Below are 19,829 nucleotides of genomic sequence, written 5' to 3'. Positions count from 1 at the left end.
ATAAGTCCCTTAACTTGGCCTGATTGTGTTGTCAGTAGCAAACTGACCCACGGTGGTTTGAAAAGATGGCAGCCAAATGAACATGTGCTCAAGATCCTGACAAGCTGAAAGGGACATCATGGTGTGATGAGACCCTGCAAAGGATGCTCTTCCTTCTCATGTGCACACATTTGCTATTGGAAATAAAATAGACTTTTTTTTTTTTTTTAATGGAGAGGTTTTTGCTAGAAGGTGCGTGCAAGAGAAAGAGAGAAATAAAGCAAGAAATCACCCCCAAGGGGGGATGGCTGCACTGCAATCCCTTCTCCTCCATTCTCCTCTGGAATCTTGGGGATGCATGCACATGCGCCCCAGCTGGGTCTGGGACTTGAACTGTGGCTGACTACATGGGAGTCCAGCAATGTACCCATTACACCATCTGCTGATCCTCTTCCCCTTTTTTTAAAAGTAAGCCCCAAAGGCTGAAAATTTTATTGTTGTTTTCATTGTGTTTCACTGTTCCATTTGAAGTGCCTCAATCAGTGACTAAAATTAAAGGTGTTCAATAAATGTTTATTGAATGAAAGAAGAAATGAGTTAAAATGTTTCCTGGTATTTTTGACATTTTCTGTTTCCTTTCTACCCACTGCTTTGTGGCCATGGTCTAGAGTAGAGCGAGAGTCATCTAGAGTCATGGATGTCATATGTTCTTATCGTAACTTTGTTGCTTCTCAGACTTTTAGGGGTTTCACAGAACCCACCATTTATCATGGAACTCTAACTGAAAATTCATTTATTAGATTAACTACGCAAATTCTGTTAACGCTCATTTCCAAAGTCTGTGTCATTCTGGGAACAGAAAACCACAGTATTCATTTATTTCATAAATACCTAAGTGATTACTTGGTATATACCAGCTGTGGGATATTTCACAATGACCCCTTACTTGTAGTCCCTGAGATGTGTGCTGTCAAGTCACAGCAGAGTGGGAGATAAACACGGGCAGTTTAATGGTAGTTCTTCTGTATAACTACCACTGTTTTTACCTCTGTGGAGTGACATCTCACCCTAGAAAAGAGAGGGCCACCTTTCTTGCATACATCACTATTGAGTAGAAACTTAGTAAATTTCTTTCAGGGTAAGATTTTCTCTTAAAGTCAAATTTAGTACAGTTGGTGCCAAAACAAACAAAAAGCTCTATGCCTTTGGAGAAAAGGAAGCATGTTGCTAGCATTTTTCTACTCTTGAACATGGGAATGAAGTCAGTAAATACAAAATGGGTTCATCAGTGTAAGGACTCAATTCCTGAGAACATCTGAGAGTTCTGTTTCCTAATATGAAACTTGAATGAGCTTGAATGAGTTCATTAAAGTCATCATTTTAGTGCACGGTATTGGTAGTAAAGATATTTTTTTTCTCCATGGAGTTTATGTCCCTTTTAAATAATAAAATTGACGGGAAAGTAATTATATCAAAAGTTTACTCCAGCACCTTTAATTCAATCAGAGCCAATCAGCAGAGATTGTGGTATAAAAGTTATTGTGTACAGTCAATAAATTAGTACTTACCAATTGCAACTAGCAATTCCTGGAAGTATCCATCATAACATTCATTAATGGCATCGACCATGTCCTGCCCAGAAATATTTTGAAATTCCTGGAAAACTTAAGTAAATTGTTGTGATTCAAGAGAGGTTTTGTAGATATAAATTTAAAGAATAAACACTGATTAGATTGCTATACATAATGAAGATAAACATTGTCTAGAAAATAAGTGACAATATTGGTCCTGTTGGTTGTATTTGGTGTAACTATTCTTTGAAATAAAAACAAATACCCTAAGTTAGTGTAGTCGGTGTAAACCTTGAACCTCAAAGACTTGTTATTGCTCTCTTTTCCTGGGTAGCAATTGCCATCTCTAGAGGGACCCACTAATGGCTGCTCATTTAAATTTGGGAAACAGAGACCATCTCCATGGTGCAGAGAGAGACCATCTCCATGATGCAGAGATACTGCACTGATCAAGAAAATCAGGTTCTTGGGACCAGCAATTGGTGTAATGGCTATGTTGGTGGACTCCCATGTACTCAACTTCGGCTCAAGTTCCAGACACAGTGGCTTAAACTCATGCTGGGTACATGGGCATGCATGACCAAGATCCTGAGAGGAGAATGGAAGAGAAGGGATTGCAGCGTGGCCATCCCCCCAGGGGGGTGGTTTTTTACTTGTTTCTCTCTGTCTTCTGGTTATGTTGCTGAACTCCACATAGTTGACTACAGTTCAAGTCCTGGACCCAGAGGCTTGAAACTCATGCTAGGTATGGGAACATACAGTGCTCAGAATCCCAAGAGGAGAATGGAAGACAAAGGATTGAGGTATGGCAATCCCCCTGGGAGGTGAGTTCTCACTTTCTGTCTCTCTGTCTCTCTAGTGAGCACATGCTCCCTATAGCAAAAATCTCTCTTAAAAAAAAGCCAGTTCCCATGTGAACTCAGTTCAAATCCCTGGTTTGTCATCCTGAAACATGGTGGGCACATGCATGAGTGCCCAAGGTCCAGTGGGATGGAGATGTGGAGGACCCTCTGAGGCTGCTCCTTTCTCTCTCTGACTTGTGCATGCATGCATGTTATTGTCAATAATGAAAAAATTAAATAAACAAATAATTTGTTTATAAAAACATTATAAATAAAAGCATATGTAAAATTTATACATACAATCAATAATTATTCTTGAATCATTTGTTTAAGACATATGTAATTGTCAATCAGACTTAGGTCAATGGCAAACTTTCTACTACAGTTTGAGATGAGAATCAAGTGTATAAGTCCTTTGGGTGATGACTGAAATGGTGGTCATGGGCTAGCTGGTGACTTGATGGTTAAAGTGGCTAGACCACACATGGCTGATTGCTTGGATTTAGTCCTGGATCATGTGGCCTGAGAAAAGTACCAGGCAAGTATGTATGTATTCTTCTTAAAGGAGAATGGAAGAGACAGAATTGCAGTGTGACCAACTCCCATAGGGGGTACTTCACATTTTTTCTCTTTCTTCTCTCTTTCTCTCTGGCAAATATATGTGCCCTCTAGCAAAATTTTTCAAAATGATTATAAAATCTGTTTAGAGTATTCTGAGAAATATGAAACCACCTGTAGAAAATGAACTCAGTTTACTATCTTAGAATTGTGCTAAATTAAGCTTCCTTATTTTCAGAACTTACTTATCTGGCATTATCTCAGGCAACTTTTAGTTCTCATTCATTCTTAGAGCAAATTAGAAGCAAGGAGATGTCTTATTAAAATCATTATTATTACTACCAATAATTGGCAAATGTAGTATAGAAGTGGCAGTTGGGTTAAGGTAGGCCATCTTTTAAAATTTTTATAAGCTGCTTTGTGTTTTATATTAAGAAAAAAAAACAAAGTTTTTTTGGCTTGTTTGTTTTAACAAGGGAAAAAGCAAGGTACGTTAGTTTGGCAAAGGTCAAAGTGCAAGCTATTATGAGTGCATTTCTAAGACCAGTAAGGCACCTCTGACCTCACATAAATCATGAATGTCAACCATGATGACCTTGACTCATTAAGGGCTGGCTAACCCTGGTTCGTTATATACTTGCCAAAGCAGCATATGATATACATAATAGGAAGGAGCTAATATATTTGAGTGAGTTCTCCATGAAAAATTAAGATCATTTTTGATATGGTCAATACTTAAATTGATAAAATTCAGTTTGTTAGCAAAATAATATGGTAAAAACTTTATTACTTCAGTAATGTGATTATATGAGACATATCTGTATAAACATAACTCAGAGTAAAACTTTCGATAAAGCTTACTTTTCTATATTTCTGTGTAATGTCTTCTCTTTCTATTCTAGCTACTTAGTTGTTTTGTTTGTTGTTTTGCTTGTGTGTGTGTGTATGTTTAACATAATCATTTGAGTAGCCAGCAAGAAACCCAAATAATTACCCAGCCAGAGCTGCTGGTAGCTCTTGTTGCACAAGATCATTTGCAGCATAGTTTTATGTTCCCCTGTTTTCTGCTGACAGGCTTCCCACAGGACCTGAAACATCACAGAGCAAACAGGTAGCATTAGAACCATCCCAGACCATTTAACACAGGCTCATCGTAGTCCATTTGAGATCTGCTTCTAGTTACCATTGCATCCTGAGCTGCCATAGCAGGGTCTGTATAGCCTTCCTCTCTGGTTCCCTGTAAAATAAGCACAGGTTTCTTTCTTAATCAGCAGCCCATAGAGGAGCATCCTGAGCTGCCATAGCAGGGTCTGTATAGCCTTCCTCTCTGGTTCCCTGTAAAATAAGCACAGGTTTCTTTTGTAAATGTTCTTAATCAGCAGCGCATAGAGGATTACTGCAACAGAACTCCTTGAACCACCACACACTCTGGGTGTTCCTAGCAAAGTCCTATCATTATGCAGAGTAAGACATTCTCCATTTCTTGAGTACCTCAGGAGAAATAATATATATATTTTTAAATGTGGGTTCTTTTCTTTTTCTTTTGCAGCGATCATAATTGTTGAAAGATGTTGATGTGTTTTTCACTTGTCCAACTTTTCATAAAGTATCTTTTTCCCTCTCAAACTGAGCATCCAGTGGCAGGTAGGAGCAGGATTTAACATTGTTTGAGGAGGGACCAGCAGTTAGCATAATGGCTATGTCACTGGACTCCCACGTAGTCGACTGCGGTTTGAGTCCCGGACCCCGGTGGCTTAAACTCATGCCGGGCGCGTGTGCGTGTGTGCCCAAGATCCCGAGAGAATGGAGGAGAAGGAATTGTGGCGTGGCCATCCCCTCTGGGGGGTGATTTCTTGCCTTCTGTCTCTCTGTCTGTCTGGCGAGCGCACGCGCCCTATAGCAAAAACCTCTCCAAAAAAAAAAAGTTGTTAGAGGAGAACTGCAGATAAGAGAGAAAGTTTCTGACTTGCAAAATAAGATTTATGCAACAACAAAATAGTCGTGAAATCCAGACTTGTGGGGTGATATTTCATAAATTCAAACTCCACCTCTTTATCATAAAAAGAACACACATGGTCCACTGACAATTTCAAACAGGAGTGAAGGAGAGCTAACTAATGCAGGACCCTCCAGACTCCGAAATCAGGAGGAAAAGGGAGAAAGAAGTAGGGGAGGCATGTATCCAGACAGACTATTTAAATTCTCCTTTTGGGTCAATATCTTTGGGAAGGAAAGGTTTCTTTCTTTCTTTTATTCCTGTGTTGAGAGAACACTGAGGGTGTTTTTTTGCTGCTGTTATCTTTTAGAATTATGGAAATGGTCACACTGCAGTAAATTCAGTAGTGCTGTAGTACTGGAAAATTTAACATATTTAATTATAACTCAGAAGTTGTGTATCACCTAAAGATGAGCAACTGATGGAAGCAGACACGCAGACATGCTCCTTCAGACACATTTCTTCTGCCTCATCCTTTTTCTTATATTACCAAGTAATCATGAATATACACATGCAAGTCTTATTTCTAAATTTGTGTACTTATGTATAGAGGTGTATTTTATACATATGTGAACAGGAATAGAAGATAGGATTTAAAGATTGAAAGTAATTTTATCGAGTGTTAGAAATATGGGTGTTATTTTATTTTCAAATCATGAAAGTGTGGAGATGCAGAGACCTTAGAGGTCCTATGAGAAATCCTCAAAATGAAAAATGTGTATTATGAAAAAACTATACATGAATTTCAAAAAATTGTTGTATCAACATAAGCTCATACTTTAATTCTATTTTTACACAAACTGTTTTTGAAGATTTATTGTATAACTCTGTTATTTTGGAGATAAGGAAAAATAAACCTAGAAATATTTGGTAAATTGTTCATGGTCTGATTGTTAGAAAAGGATGACTATTAGACTTCAATGGTATTTCTAGCTCTGAAATATGATTATCATACTCTTTCCTTCACCTGAAGAACTTAATTTCATACATTCGCCTCTGGTTACATTTCATTGTCCTCTTATTGCTTTAGTTTACAACAAGCAACAATTAACTGAAAAGTATTAGTACATTGTATTTTCTGTAAATATAGGCCATTAATCTAGTAATGTAAACTTATTGTGGTAATTATTAGTTTTAATTTTACTGATCTATCAGAAGGATGTGATGCAATGGATGCTCTTCTCCTTTCTACATTTTCATCACTTGCTTTCCAGGATCCTGCACTTTCTTTTATTTTCCTTCTGTTTTAGTGGTAACTCTTCAAATTATGAACTGGCTCTTCTTACTTTTCAATATCCTAATTTTGGATGATTCCAAAAGTCCGTCTTTGATTGTCTTTATACCTGTATTTACATTCTTTCTCTTGGTAGTCTCATCTAATTGTGTAGCTTTAAATTTCATCTGTATTGTAATGCTACCCACATTTATATGCCTAACTGAGAATTATCATCCAAACTTCAGATTCCAGTTGCCACCTCAGCATCTCTGTTTGATTTTCTAATTTAAGTATCGGATTCAGCACATTCAAAATCCACTGATCTCCCTTTACCTGAAAAACTTCTCATACATGCAGTTTTCCACGTCTCATTTTATGATCACTCTGTCCTTTCTGTTGTTTACATTTCACTCCCTCCTCCCCCCTTGTTTTTTCCATTCATTTTCCATGTATACTCTCTAAAGACATAATACAGACACTACCTTCAAAATATATCTGGGATCTGGGGACTTCACCATTGCCGTTGCTCTCACAGAGGTCTTAGGTAACGTTCTGTCTTGGCATTATTGCTGACGTCACCTCCTTTAGAGGCTTCAGTCTCTATCTCCTCAAGTCTGTTCTCAATGTAACATCTGTTGTGACCATTTTAAAGCATATGATCACATTATTCCTTTATTTAAATCCTGTAATGACGTACCTTTCTTCCATTTCACTCACAATAAAAGCCAACGTCTTCACAATGGCTGCCAGGCTGGACATAATCTCACCACTCTTGACCTTTCTGATCTCAGCTGCTCATCTGCTCATCAACTACTGTCTTACATTTCCTTCGCTTGCTCAGAGGGCAACAACTGTCCTTGCTATTCCTCATGCCCATCTGTTATTTTCTTACCGTAGACGTTTTCTCTATTTATATCCTGTGCCTGGGACACCCTATCACATCAATTCATGTACTGACTCACTCTTTTATTCAGTCTTTGCTCAGATCTTATCTTTTCAACAAGACATACTCTCAATACCTTAGATAGTATTGCAACTTACCTGCCATGCCCAGTGCTGCTGTTCCTGACCCCCTACCTTGGGGGATAGCTTTCATCGTCAGACATCTATAAAATGTGCCTATTCATTAGATTTATATTTAGTTGTCCCTTGTTAAGCTTCTCGAGGGCTGAAATTTTTGTCTCTTGTTCACTGAGAGTTTCCAATCATCTAAAATTGTGCATTATAGTAATTTAAGAAATCCCTATTAAAAAGGTGAAAAATTAACTTTTGAATAACAGATTTCTATTAGTAAAGGTGGAGAGATTTTTTTCTAAATCATTCAGGATTTCTCAGTGATATCTAATCAAACTATGTGACTAAGTAAACACTTGCCAAGTTTGTGAGACATACTTAAGAATTTTCTGCAGCTCTACATGTCTAAAATCTTGTTTGGAAAGACAATGTTTATGGACAATTAACTTGAAATGGAGCCCAAATGTTTATTTTCCTATGAAGTTAATTGCCAACAGTACTTTAAGCAGATGGGTGGATTTTTTAAAAATGTGAATATGCTTGTGATATGAGTTTTTCATGAAGGCAATGCCAAGCTAACTGTGTCATATAAAGACTATAATAGCCAAATAGTATGTTTAATTGATGTAAATGCCAGAGAAATGGCATAAGTGAATATAGAATTTGTGTTAAGTGCAAGGTAAAATATGAAGGGAGGAAATGAAGGAAAATAAAGTTGATTGAAAATATTTGGAGTGGGTAAATTGAGCACAAATAATTGCTACAAACATGGCAATAATATCCCTGGGGGCCTCACCAGACAAGTTTGAGAAACAGTCATAGGAGAATCCTGAAAGCCAAGGTAAGGATTAAGCATTTCTTTAATTTTTTTTTTTTTTTTGGAGAGATTTTCACTGTAGGGCGCGTGTGCTCACCAGACAGACAGAGAGAGACATAGAGACAGAAAGCGAGAAATCACCCCCCAGGGGGGATGGTCACGCCGCAATCCCTTCTCCTCCATTCTCCTCTTGGGATCTTGGGCACGCACGCACACGCACCCGGCGTGAGTTTTAAGCCACTGGGTCCGGGACACAAACCGTGGTCGACTACGTGGGAGTCAGCAACATAGCCATTACGTAACTGCTGGTTCCCAGGATTAAGCATTTCTTTGGGTAGTTTTATTGTTTCTCTTTGTGAAAATATGTGTAATCCCCAGTGTGATTTGCACATCTTGATTAATTAATCTCCAAGTGACTAATTTTTTAGTATTTGACAGATAATTAGGGTCTTCCACAAATCTAATGTGATAAAAACATGCAGGAAATGTTGTGAGCCAGTTTAATGATTGGCACTGGTTTTCAAGAAGAATGCATTCCAGCTCAGTTATTTCCTTATTAGATGGAGCTCTCAGGAAACACTTTATTTAGAAGATCTTTTCTCTGGAAAGTATGATGATGATTTTAAGATGGTATCTTTATTGATGATTTCTAATGCTTGCCATTTAATGAATACTTTAAAGCTAAAATGCTCCCATTTCCTCAATTTCTATTAATTCCCACACACACAAAAGGAAATTATGATCCCAACTAGGAGATGAATGTTAACAAGGATGAAAAGATGAAAGCCATGAATGGTTTTTCCTTTGATTCTGTAAATGAAGCTCATGAGGAGGTATAGGATATGATTGTAACAATAGAAGAATTCTTGGATATTTGTATATATATGCACCTTATTGTTTTACACCCATGCATGCACACACACGTATACACAAAGATTCATAAATACAGAGAAAAAGGAAAACAGACGGAAAGAGACAGAGAGGAAATTATGATCCCAACAAGGTGATGGAGAGAAGAGTGGAGAGATTTGGTTACAGTGTAGTGCCCCATAGTTAATATGGCTGGTAGTCACCAGCTCCAAATTCCACAACCTTTTAGGAAGAAATTCCATGGCTTACTTTTAAAATACCTAGGTGAATTATCCCTGAAATGGTATATACTGTATACAGTAGTCAACAGAATGATAAACTTTTTCACTTTTTCAGTTCCCTAATTCACTTTATATATCTTTTAATTTTCTAAATTTTCTGATGAAAACCCATACATCAGAGGCTCCAGACTGAAGAGCTTTTTAAAAAAAATAATAAAACAATTCTTCAGTGAATAGTCCTGCAAGGTATCAACATTTCTAACTTCAATAACTATTGTCAGGCAAATTACTTTCCATAAGTATGTACTAATTTGCCCTACTGTGCAGTGTATGATAGTATATTTTCCCCACACGACTCCTGGTCCTGGCTGTTTGAAATCTTTTTAATACACACACACACACACACAGACACACACACACATATGTATATATATTCTTACTTTGCAATAAAGAATTGGATGAATTCATAAAAAAAAAGTAAGTCGATTTTTAAAAAATCTGTAAAATATTAAATTGTTGGGAAAGTCATATTTTTCTATGCAAAAAACGTATCATGACTTTCCTGATGACCCAATATCTTAAACTGTGGTAAATCACATATTTTACTAAGCTATATGAATTAGTGTGGAGCTTTTTATAATCAAAAAGTTTGTTAAACGAGATAGAGATAAATCTCATATTTTTGTTACCACCATTTTCTATTGTTAGTTAAGTAATCTCTATGAAATACATATTATTGTATAGTTGCATTTTGAGGAAAATGTACTTTGAAACCTTAATAAATATATAGTGTTAAAATAAATTTAATATTCCTTGGCCACCTATAAAATCTAAGTCTCGGGGCCAGCAGGTGGCATGGTGGTTAAGGGTGTTGGACTCCCACATGGCTGAACATGGTTCGAGTCCTGGAATTGGCAATGTTCTCTCTCTCTCTCTCCCTCTCTCTCTCCCTCTTTCTGGACAAATTTAAATAAATAAATAAATACAATAAATCAAATAAATAAAGTTAAAATGAAATAACTCTTAAAAAATTTAAGTCTCAATTCAGTATCACTTTTTTGTATTCTATTGTATGTTGAAAAGAAAATTCTATTACACTTAAAAGCTCTATCTAGGTCACATACGCACACACCACACACACACACACACACACACACACAATGTTCCAACTCTAGAAATTCATTATTCATGACAGAATTGATTATGTAAAATATATTCAGCTAATATGTTCAGATAAAAATGGCACACCACACACTCTTTACATGCTCTTTACATGCTCTTTACATGCTATAAGTGAGATTAAAGATAGGGTGAAGAAATTTTTGCACACTGGTCTTTTAAAACACCACTTGATATGGTGATCCTATAGAATATTTTCAAAAACATACAGCATTAATAAAAATGCAAAGACATTTTACTCTATAAAGTACTTTCAAGAAACAATGCATGGCATTGTTTTGTTTGTTTATATATGCTACTCTTTCAGAAATTCTCTTTTTCTTTAAAGATAGTATCACAATTGATAAAGTGATAAACCACTAACTAGAGTGATAAGCAAATGAAGAAAAGAATAAGTTACCAATATCAGGGATAAATGCTACAACACTAACGGTTATAGAAATTCTAAGAAACCATTATGCTAATAAATTCAATAGTTGGGATGAAATGGAAAAACTCCTTAAACTCTAATATGGCAAAACTCAACCAAAAAGAAGTGGATAACATAAATATCCCTGTAACCATTAAATAAATTATGGTCCAACTTTAAAACTTCACATAAATAGGAAAAAAAACCCAAAAGCCTCCATCCTCTAGTGGTTCCACTGATGAATCTACCCAACAGTTAAAAAAGAAATCATGTAATTTCTTGTATAAACGTTTCCAGAAAAATAGAACATCAAAAACGATTTCCTAAGTCTTTAGGAAGCTAGAATTTTCCTGATAACTAAACCAGACACAAATCATTTAAGAAAATTATATAATAATATACCTCAGAAACTTAGATGTTAAATCCTGAACACAATTTTTAAAATAGACTCCAGCAATATATAAATAGGATCATGTCCAAATAGAGTTCATCCCAGCCATGCAAAGTTGGTTTAACATTTGAAAATCTTTCAATCCCCAATTTCTCTCTTTCTATTCTATACTGAAAATATACCAATCAAGCTTTCATTTCCATCTGGACCAAATCTTTGTGAGTATCTCTAATGGCTTCCACACTGTCAAATTCAAAAGTAAAGTCTTAGTCTTCACCTATCGGATTCACCACCAGCATATGACTTGGTTACATCCTTTTTATTTTTTTTTGGGGGGGAGGGGTGTTCAAGATGTCTCTCTTTCTTCTTAGACTATCTTAGTAGAAATTCCTTTTAGCTTCTTTTGTTTTTCTTTTAAAAATTATTAATTTAGAGAGAAGATGGTGTAATGGTTTTGTCATTGGACTCCCACATGGCCAACCACAGTTAGAGTCTAGACCCAGAGCCGTGACTGTATGGGTGCCTAAAATCCCAAGAGGAGAATGGAAGAAAAGGGATTGTGGCATGGCCATCCTCCCTGGGAGGTGATTTCTCATTTTCTGTCTCTCTGTCTCTGTCTCTCTGGTGAGCACACGTGCCCTGAGAGAAAGCAAGGTGCCAGGTCTGGGACTCTAACCAGTCAAGCACCTTAACTTACCAGGCCACCTGTTAGCCCTCCACTTTCAGCTTCTTTACCTAGACATCTGGATTCCAGTTTTCAGACTCTCAGGGGCAGACCAGTTTCAGGTCAGTTGCAATGTTTCTTATCCTTTAGATTAATGGTTACTTTTCAGTGTTGTAGTCTTTTCTTTTGCATCTTAACTTCCCTGCTGGATTTGTACCATGTTTACCCAAATTGGTAACAAAATTAAAGGCCTCATGTAATAGACATCAAGGGGGTAGAGTAGGCATGGCCTTCCAGCTCACCAGTTGAACTCCCTTTTGCAGTTGTTATAACCATTCCTCTACTCTGACCAAGTTCAAGTTTCACTTCCCTGGAAATTCTCTTTGCCTAGTCATCCTCATAAATTTTCTTTTTATTGGCATATACGCCTTCATCCTTACCATCTTTTGTTTCCATTTGTCATTTTTAGCTCCCTCGTTCAATTCACTTTTTAAATTTTTATGCATATTGCTTCCAGTTTTTAAAAATCTAGCTTGTAGAAAAATAGCTTGACTACATTTTACAGTCGCCCTTAATATAAAGTAGGGATGAAATTTGAACGAAATTGATATGATCACAGTGAGGTCCATAAAACCTCCCTTGAACCATCCTCTATTGTCTTTCTGTTTCAGCAGATTAAGGACAAGCATGGTGAACCTAAAAGCCAGGGGTCAAGGTGGAAAGCGCCTAAATCTGTGGATCACTTCCTGCAGGAGAAGTACTTCTGATCAGTAACACCTGTTCTGTTCTTAATACGAGATAGAGAAATGGTGTGTCCTCTATGCTGTTAACTATGTATTATAAGAAAGAGATGAGCTCAGGAAATACCTGGTTAGTTTACAAGCAGAAATAAGACGAGGACGTGAAGAAATTTGGTGCCTGTAAGAGTAAGAAGGGAAAACTATTTACTAGTTCTGAGCTGAGACCTGCCCAAAGAGGCTTTGAAAAGCAAGGAGTTTTTTAGACTCAACCCTGTAGGAATATCCAGTTTACTGCACTGTCTGAGAAGGCCTTTGCTAATTGTTTTTAAGTTGCAAAAAAAGAGAGGCATATGGGAGTCTGAAGAGAAGTCATGTTTGAGAATTACATTTATCAAAAAACTTGGAGAATGTTTCAGTGGTGTATGGAACTAGCTGCAGGCAAGTAGATCACAATTCTAAGATTTTTAAGGAATCTCACTTTCAAAGACATCATAAACCCAGACTGCAGAAAAGCAGACTTATTCTTTATTCTTTAAGGGCAATGGAATCTTTTCTTAATTTCATATTCCCATGTATAAAATTCTATATACCTTTGGCTTTTGGTGAAATCTACTAATTAATTAGTTATCCTCTGATGTATAAAGGAAACATCCGGAGATGTAGAAACTCTTGTCTCATTTAAACACACATACACACAGAGAAAACAAATGCAAAACTAAATTCTCTGTCTTTTAAGACATTTTTGCCAGTTGTGGGATTCTGAATTCTCTTTTATTTATGAGCCGAACACAACTTTCTCTTCGCATTCCTGAATGCCTTTGCTAGATGTGATGGCAGGTATAATACAGAATGTGCATAAAACTTAAGATAACTCTGTATTTAAAATGTTCTCATGACAATGCTAATAAGTGAAATGCTTTCAATAAATGTTAATTGAATGGAAATAATTACATATTAAAGAGTCAGTACTGAAAAATAGGTAAATGACAAAAGTCCAATTTCAATTTGAAATAATGAAACTTCGGTTATGTATAGTATCTATGGGGTTTTTTAGCAGCACTGAGTGCTATATGTATACTTCAGGTTTGTAGGATTTGATTACGTTCCAAATTTATACTTATTAAACAGTCTCTTAGAGACTGTCTCTTGTACTTTTTGATTCACTGTTTCTTCTTTTGTAATGTGTTTCTAAAATATTTATATTACAATGTTTTGTTGTTACTAAATGAGAAATATGTTTCCCTCCTTGTGCAATATTGAGAAGACAGCAGAAGCTTAAATGGTAATATGGCCTCAACCATACAGTATTTATTGTTTTTAGAGATATTTTTGCTATAGCATGCATATGCTCTCTGGAGAGATAGAAACAGAGAGACAGAAGGTGAGAAATCATCACCCCCCTCCCCCCAGGAAGGATGGCCACACCACAGTCCCTTCTCCTTTATTCTCCTCTCAGGATCTTGGGCACACATGCACACATGCTTGGTGGGAGTTTGAAACCACTGGGTCTGGGATTCAAACTGTGGTCGACTGCGTGGGAGTCCAGCGATGTAACCATTATGCTATCTTCTGGTCCCTCCCATTCAGCATTTTTTAAAGTTTATTTATTTCTTCTATGAGTGAAAAAGATAGAAATAACATCCCTAGTAGGGTCCTGATGTGGTGATCCACTCCCAGCCTCCACCAGTCCTGGATCATGGGCAGACATGTGCCCAGTGTACTCAGCTCTCAGACTCATACTGGGAACGTTCTCATGTGGAACTGCCTCACAGAGTGTCAGGTTTACCTCTGTGCCACTGCCTGACACACTTAGACATTTTTAAAGATGGAATTAATTTTTAATCAGAACGATAGGTCATAATATGTTTAATCATTTAATTTTATTCAGTGTATATTATTTATGCATATATTTTAATTCGTTTTTTGGAGCTTTTTTGCCATAGGGTGTATGTGTTCACCAGAGAGAGACAGAGACAGAGACAATGAGAGGGAAAGTGAGAAATCATTCCAGGGAGGATGGCCACACTGCCACCCCTTCTCCTCCTGAGATCTTAGGCATGTATTCACATGTGCCCAGTGTGATTTTGAGCCTCTAGTCCAGGACTTGAGCTGTGGTTAACCGTGTAGGAGTCCAGTGACATAACTACTACACCATCTCTGGCCCCATTTTTTTGATGGTTTTTAAATTTGTGATAGAGACCAGGTGTGCATATGATAGAAAGAGAAGCACCCACTGACAGGGGCTGGTCATACCACAATTCCCTTCCCCTAACCTTCAGTTTGTCAGAATTCTGAGTACATGTTCACATATCCGGTATGTTTCAGGCCAACCTGCTTAGAGTCCACATCACTATTTTAGCACCCCTGCCCTGCATGTCACCAACTATTCCACAGAGGCTGGGCTAGAAATAATTTTTTTAGAAAGACTTTTGCTATAGGGCACGTGCACTTGCTGGAGAGATAGAGAGACAGAAAGCGAGAAATCACCCCCTATGTGATGGTCATGACACAGTTACTTCTCTTCTAGTTTCCTCTCGGGATCTTGGGCATGCACACATATGTGCCGGGAGTGCATTTTTAGTGGCCGGGTCCAGGACTTGAACCATTTTCAACTACGTGGGAGTCTAGTGATGTCACCATTCACCATCTGCTGGTCTGGCCTGAAATAATTTTAAGTGCAGTAGATTTTTTAAATTTTTTGAGAATAGAGCTGTTATGTTATTTATATTTACCCATACACCCAGCTCAAGTTTCTAGCTGAATGCCTTGGACATAGGTGATATTCAGTAAATGTTATTACACAAAATTGACTGTTGACTTGTAATATAATGGAATTATCTGTCTTACTCTTTTGGAAATGACATATATCTATTTTTTAACAGTGCAAAATGGTGTGAATTTCAGAGTTCCATACCTGAACCAAGTTCATGAGAACATCTCTGAAGTGTCCTGAGGTCTCCGAATAAATGTCTTCTTGAAGGTTATTGCCGTACTCTGAGCAAGAAAATATCCATATTAAAAGCATGATTTATTATAGAATCACATATCAGTGTGTTTGGAATAAGTTATTGCTACTTCCTTGGTTGTGAGTGGAAAGCAGAGGAAATACAAGTAATCTGTTGGCATTTTCTTCATCAATTAACGGTTTGTCAAAGAAACCTGCCACCTAATAGTAACATAGGCATGAATCTATTTTCTTTAAACAATTATGTGTACCCAAATTGAAAGCAGCGTTGAAAGTCATTTCACATTTTCTAATTCTCCAAATTCACAATTATGCATTCTATTTCCACAGACTGCTACCCAGCCAAGCGCCTTTCCCAAGTGCTTTGCCTCATTTTAATATTTTAAGTGAAGGTTCTTACTTCATTCCCCTTGGGAAAGTCTTGTTTTTGTTCAAGTGCAATAGAGGTGACTGTCTGGAACATTCTCTTGACATTCAATGTTACATAATACATAATTCAAAAGAACTAAAGGCATTAAAACTTCTTGAAAATAAAAAACAGTTACTGTTTCTACTTTTAGATTGTGTAAAAATCTCATTTTAAGGTAGATTTCAGGGATTATAAAATTTACATAAAGTGAAGTAGATATATTTACAGAATTCACTGAGCAGTGACTGTACCTTGTTTTATTTTGTTTATATGCTAGATCTCTCCTGAATAAGAGACAAAATGCTTCTAAACTTCTAAGCCAAGGTCTTGGCAGTTTCCTGTCTTAATGGATACATTTACTTTATAGCAGACACTTGCACTTATGTTTTCCTGGAAAATTTGTTTAACATGATTGTCTAGAGAATTGTTTCATTTGTAGTACACTAATCATCACTTGTGTTTAATGAGTTCCTTGGTCTTGAGTGAGTTATATTCAAAGGTAAAAGTGCCTTAGAAATTATTATTATTTTTTGAGACATTTTTTGCTACGGGGCACACACACTTGCCAGAGAGAGAGAGACAGAAAGAAAATCAGAAATCACCTTCCCTCCCCCCCAGGAGGGATGGCCACACCTCAATCCATTCTGCTCTCGTCCAAAACTGGCTACAGAGATCACCGAATGACCCAAGAGACTTAGCATGTGTCTACATATTATCTATGACTTGGTTAGATAGAACATTTTTTTTTTGGAGAGGTTTTTGCTATAGGATGCGTGTGCTCGCCAGACAGAGAGAGACAGAGAGACAGAAAGCAAGAAATCACCCCCCAGGGGGAATGGCCACGCTGCAATCCCTTCTCCTCCATTCTCCTCTCAGGATCTTGGGCACGCACACACATATGCCTGGCGTGAGTTTTAAGCCATCGGGTCCGGGACGTGAACCGTGGTCGATTACATGGGAGTCCAGCGACATAGCCATTACGCTAACTGCTGGTCCCCCCAGTGTGAGTTTTAAGGTTCTAAACCCAGAACTTGAACGGTGGTTGACTATGTGAGAGTCCAGTGAGGTAACCATTTCGCCAGCCTCAGAAATTCCTTAAAACACATAAACTGGAGTATTTTTATGTGTTATTGGAAAAGATGAAGTTTATATATGTGTAAATTATGTGCACAAGTGTATATTTCCTTACGCAAACAGTAGGCTTCTCGCATCTGAAAAATTTCTCCATTTGTTCTTGAAGCTAGTATGTCAATGAGGCAATTCTCATCAGTGCCTACTCCCTAGAAAGACAGAAATAAAAAGGAATTTTTATTGAGAACAACAGAGCATCTGATGTACAATAAAGAGACACAATATTCCTGGTGTTCTGAGAAGTGGTGGAAGACCAAAGAAGTGTGTTTGGGATAAATATAGGCCTGATTTCAGTTCTAGCTTTTCTGTTTGAGAGCTAACAAGTCTATGCTATCTAAAGGAAACAGTTTCCTCATTTAGAATAAAACAAGGCAGAAAAAGACATATTGAAGCAATGCTCTTGGGGCTGAACATTTTTGTTTGCTGTTGAAATATCAGGTCTGTAGCAAGTTGAGATTAGCATATGTTTTCTAATTTTTCAAGGATGTTTCAGGAACTTACCTCCACCTCTCCCTAGTTGTGTAATTTTGCACAATTTTCTTATATACTTGAACTAGGTGCTTTCTATTATCTTGCACAGGCATATAGGTATATGAGTCTAAAAGTGGAAGTTCTTATCATTTTACAAATATTGATAAAATATTATCTTGCACAGGCATATAGGTATATGAGTCTGATATTGGAAATTCTTATCATTTTACAAATATTGATAAAATAGACCAGTTTCATCTAAATAGCAATGTATGATTTCATTCCTACAGTTTTTAGTCTCCCAAATTTGCAAGAGGTAGGAATCAACGCCCAACATTTCTTTACAGTGATTAGTTGAAATTCACGTGAATTTTATATACACTACCTTATATAGTAGTGTATATAAGGAATCACTAAATTCCTTTAGCTATTTTCTTTTTTCCTGCTCATCTCTCTCCTGCCACACTTTGCTCACAGATTGTGGTAATCTGGTCCTTGGCAAGTATCATATTGGAATAATTTCAATCATTCTACAAGTGTTTAATATCAGCACTTGAAAAGAAGTAAAAGGTCCTCTTTGTCCCCATCCTGTGCCAACATGTAACAAATCTGCAGTCATTTATTTCATGGAAGTGACTTTTCTATGACAAAGAATTATTTTAATCTGTCAGAAGTAAATTTTTGGTAAATTTAAGCAATAGTTTTATAAAGACCAACTTAATGTCATAAAAATAAAGATGTTATCTATATTTTGTCTTTGATTTACTATCCTGCTTTGAGTTAATAAGCCAAATTTTTACAAATAATTTTAAAAGATTCACATGACTCTTAATATATGAAGACATAGCAAGGAAAGGCAAATCTGAAGAGCCCTGGAGACTTAATTACTCTTTTCTTTTGGTAGCTCAGCATGGAGCTCAGAAGTCTGCCTTTGTACAACAAAAGGACCTGCTGACCCCAGCCACTGGGCTCTGGGGGCTCCACCTTCCGAACAAAGTCATGTCCTCTTACTACATTTCCACTGTTACATCTTTGCTTAGATAGGTCCTTTTTCTTGCCCCACTTGTATAAGTATGTAGAGACATCACAGGGCAGGTTCCTCTCTATTGAAATCCTGGCCTGCATCTGTTACAGGTATACTTGTGGATCAGATCACTACCTTCATGGCATGCCAGAGTTCATGAGCATCATAAGATGGTGGTGGGTACATCAGACCAACCATAACGTCTTTGAAATGATGTGAAAGCTGCTCTTTCAGATCCCCAATCAGGTCCTATGGAAGAAAAAGTAAGTATTTTCATTATATCAGCTGCCAACTTTACAAGAAATATGAGGTAATTACTGAAAGTCTTCTAGTAGTACTTTCTTTTTGCATGTCAGTTTACAAACTATCAAGTCTGGCTTTGATTTTATACATATTTAATTACAGCGAGATGATGAACTCCAAGATTGGAAAAAGACCATATTTCTCCATAATAAAGGATATGGACATTGCGATCATATAAATAGAATGATTTTCATTCCTAATCTCATATCTCAACCCCTTTTTAAAAATTTCACTATAAAAAATATGTTGAAATAAAAACATTTTAGCTGGGAATTAGTTCTTTCATGTTAATGTAGCTAAATATTAATCCTCAAAGAAATATGCATTTTTCCTTTTTTTCCCATTATAGGAGTCTCTTTTAGTACATAGTCCCTGGTGATTGTCAAACAGCGTATATAAATTGACTAAGTAATCTTAGAACATTTTTCAGATAACAGTCATGTTATTTAAAATATTGAAAGGTAGACACCTAAAGAGAAAAACACTCATGCTGAAATTTTGTTTTTGAAATTCAGGTATACAACTATAAAATCTATCACTTAAAATTTTGCCTTTCAGGGGCCAGCAGGTGGCGCAGTGGTTAAGCATGCTGGACTCCCTTATGGTTGACCGTGGTTCCAGTTCTGGACCTGGCTACTTGCTGTCTCTCTCTCTCTTGCTCTGTCCCTCTCTTGTCAAATTAAAAAAAGTAAATAAATAAATAAAGTTAAATAGAGCTCTACCTCTGCTGTCCCTTCTGGGTGCAGCTTCACAGCTGTGAAGCCCCCGGAGCCAGCGCCTCCCCTTCCAGCCCCACTGCTGCCTCTGCTGTTCCTTGTGAGTGCAGCTTTAAGGCTGTGCATCCCCCACCACCCTCCCAGCCAAGGCCCCCCCTCCTCCAGACCCCAGTGCTAGTCAGGTAAGGAAAGTCTCTCTGCCTCTTGTTCTTCTCTGTCCCTTCTGTTTTTCTCTTTTTAAAAAATAGCTTTCTGCCCTGTTTGTGCCTTTCTCTTGCTAATTTGTCTCTTCCCTCTCCTAGGACAGAAAGCTTCCTGACATCTCCATCTCTGCCACTGCCGT

The 19,829-nt window shown here is 37.2% G+C and overlaps 1 protein-coding gene across 1 annotated transcript in view; it reads right to left on the bottom strand.

Annotated features, from left to right (window-relative positions):
* Positions 1–19,829, bottom strand: part of ANXA10 (annexin A10) — a 71,393-nt gene that overhangs the window by 7,398 nt on the left and 44,166 nt on the right. Inside the window, exons 4-9 of the mRNA XM_006164708.2 lie at positions 18,603–18,716; positions 17,031–17,121; positions 15,382–15,461; positions 4,134–4,187; positions 3,945–4,038; positions 1,548–1,643 (exon numbers count right to left, since the gene is read on the bottom strand). Of these exons, the coding sequence (XP_006164770.1) occupies positions 1,548–1,643; positions 3,945–4,038; positions 4,134–4,187; positions 15,382–15,461; positions 17,031–17,121; positions 18,603–18,716 (529 nt within the window). The remainder of the gene's footprint in view (positions 1–1,547; positions 1,644–3,944; positions 4,039–4,133; positions 4,188–15,381; positions 15,462–17,030; positions 17,122–18,602; positions 18,717–19,829) is intronic.

This window comes from Tupaia chinensis, unplaced genomic scaffold (genome assembly GCF_000334495.1).
Source record: "Tupaia chinensis unplaced genomic scaffold, TupChi_1.0 Scaffold143687_1, whole genome shotgun sequence".
In the NCBI taxonomy this organism is placed as follows: Eukaryota; Metazoa; Chordata; class Mammalia; order Scandentia; family Tupaiidae; genus Tupaia; species Tupaia belangeri.
Note: the sequence above shows the minus strand (reverse complement) of the source record. Positions and strands in the feature narration are given on the sequence as shown.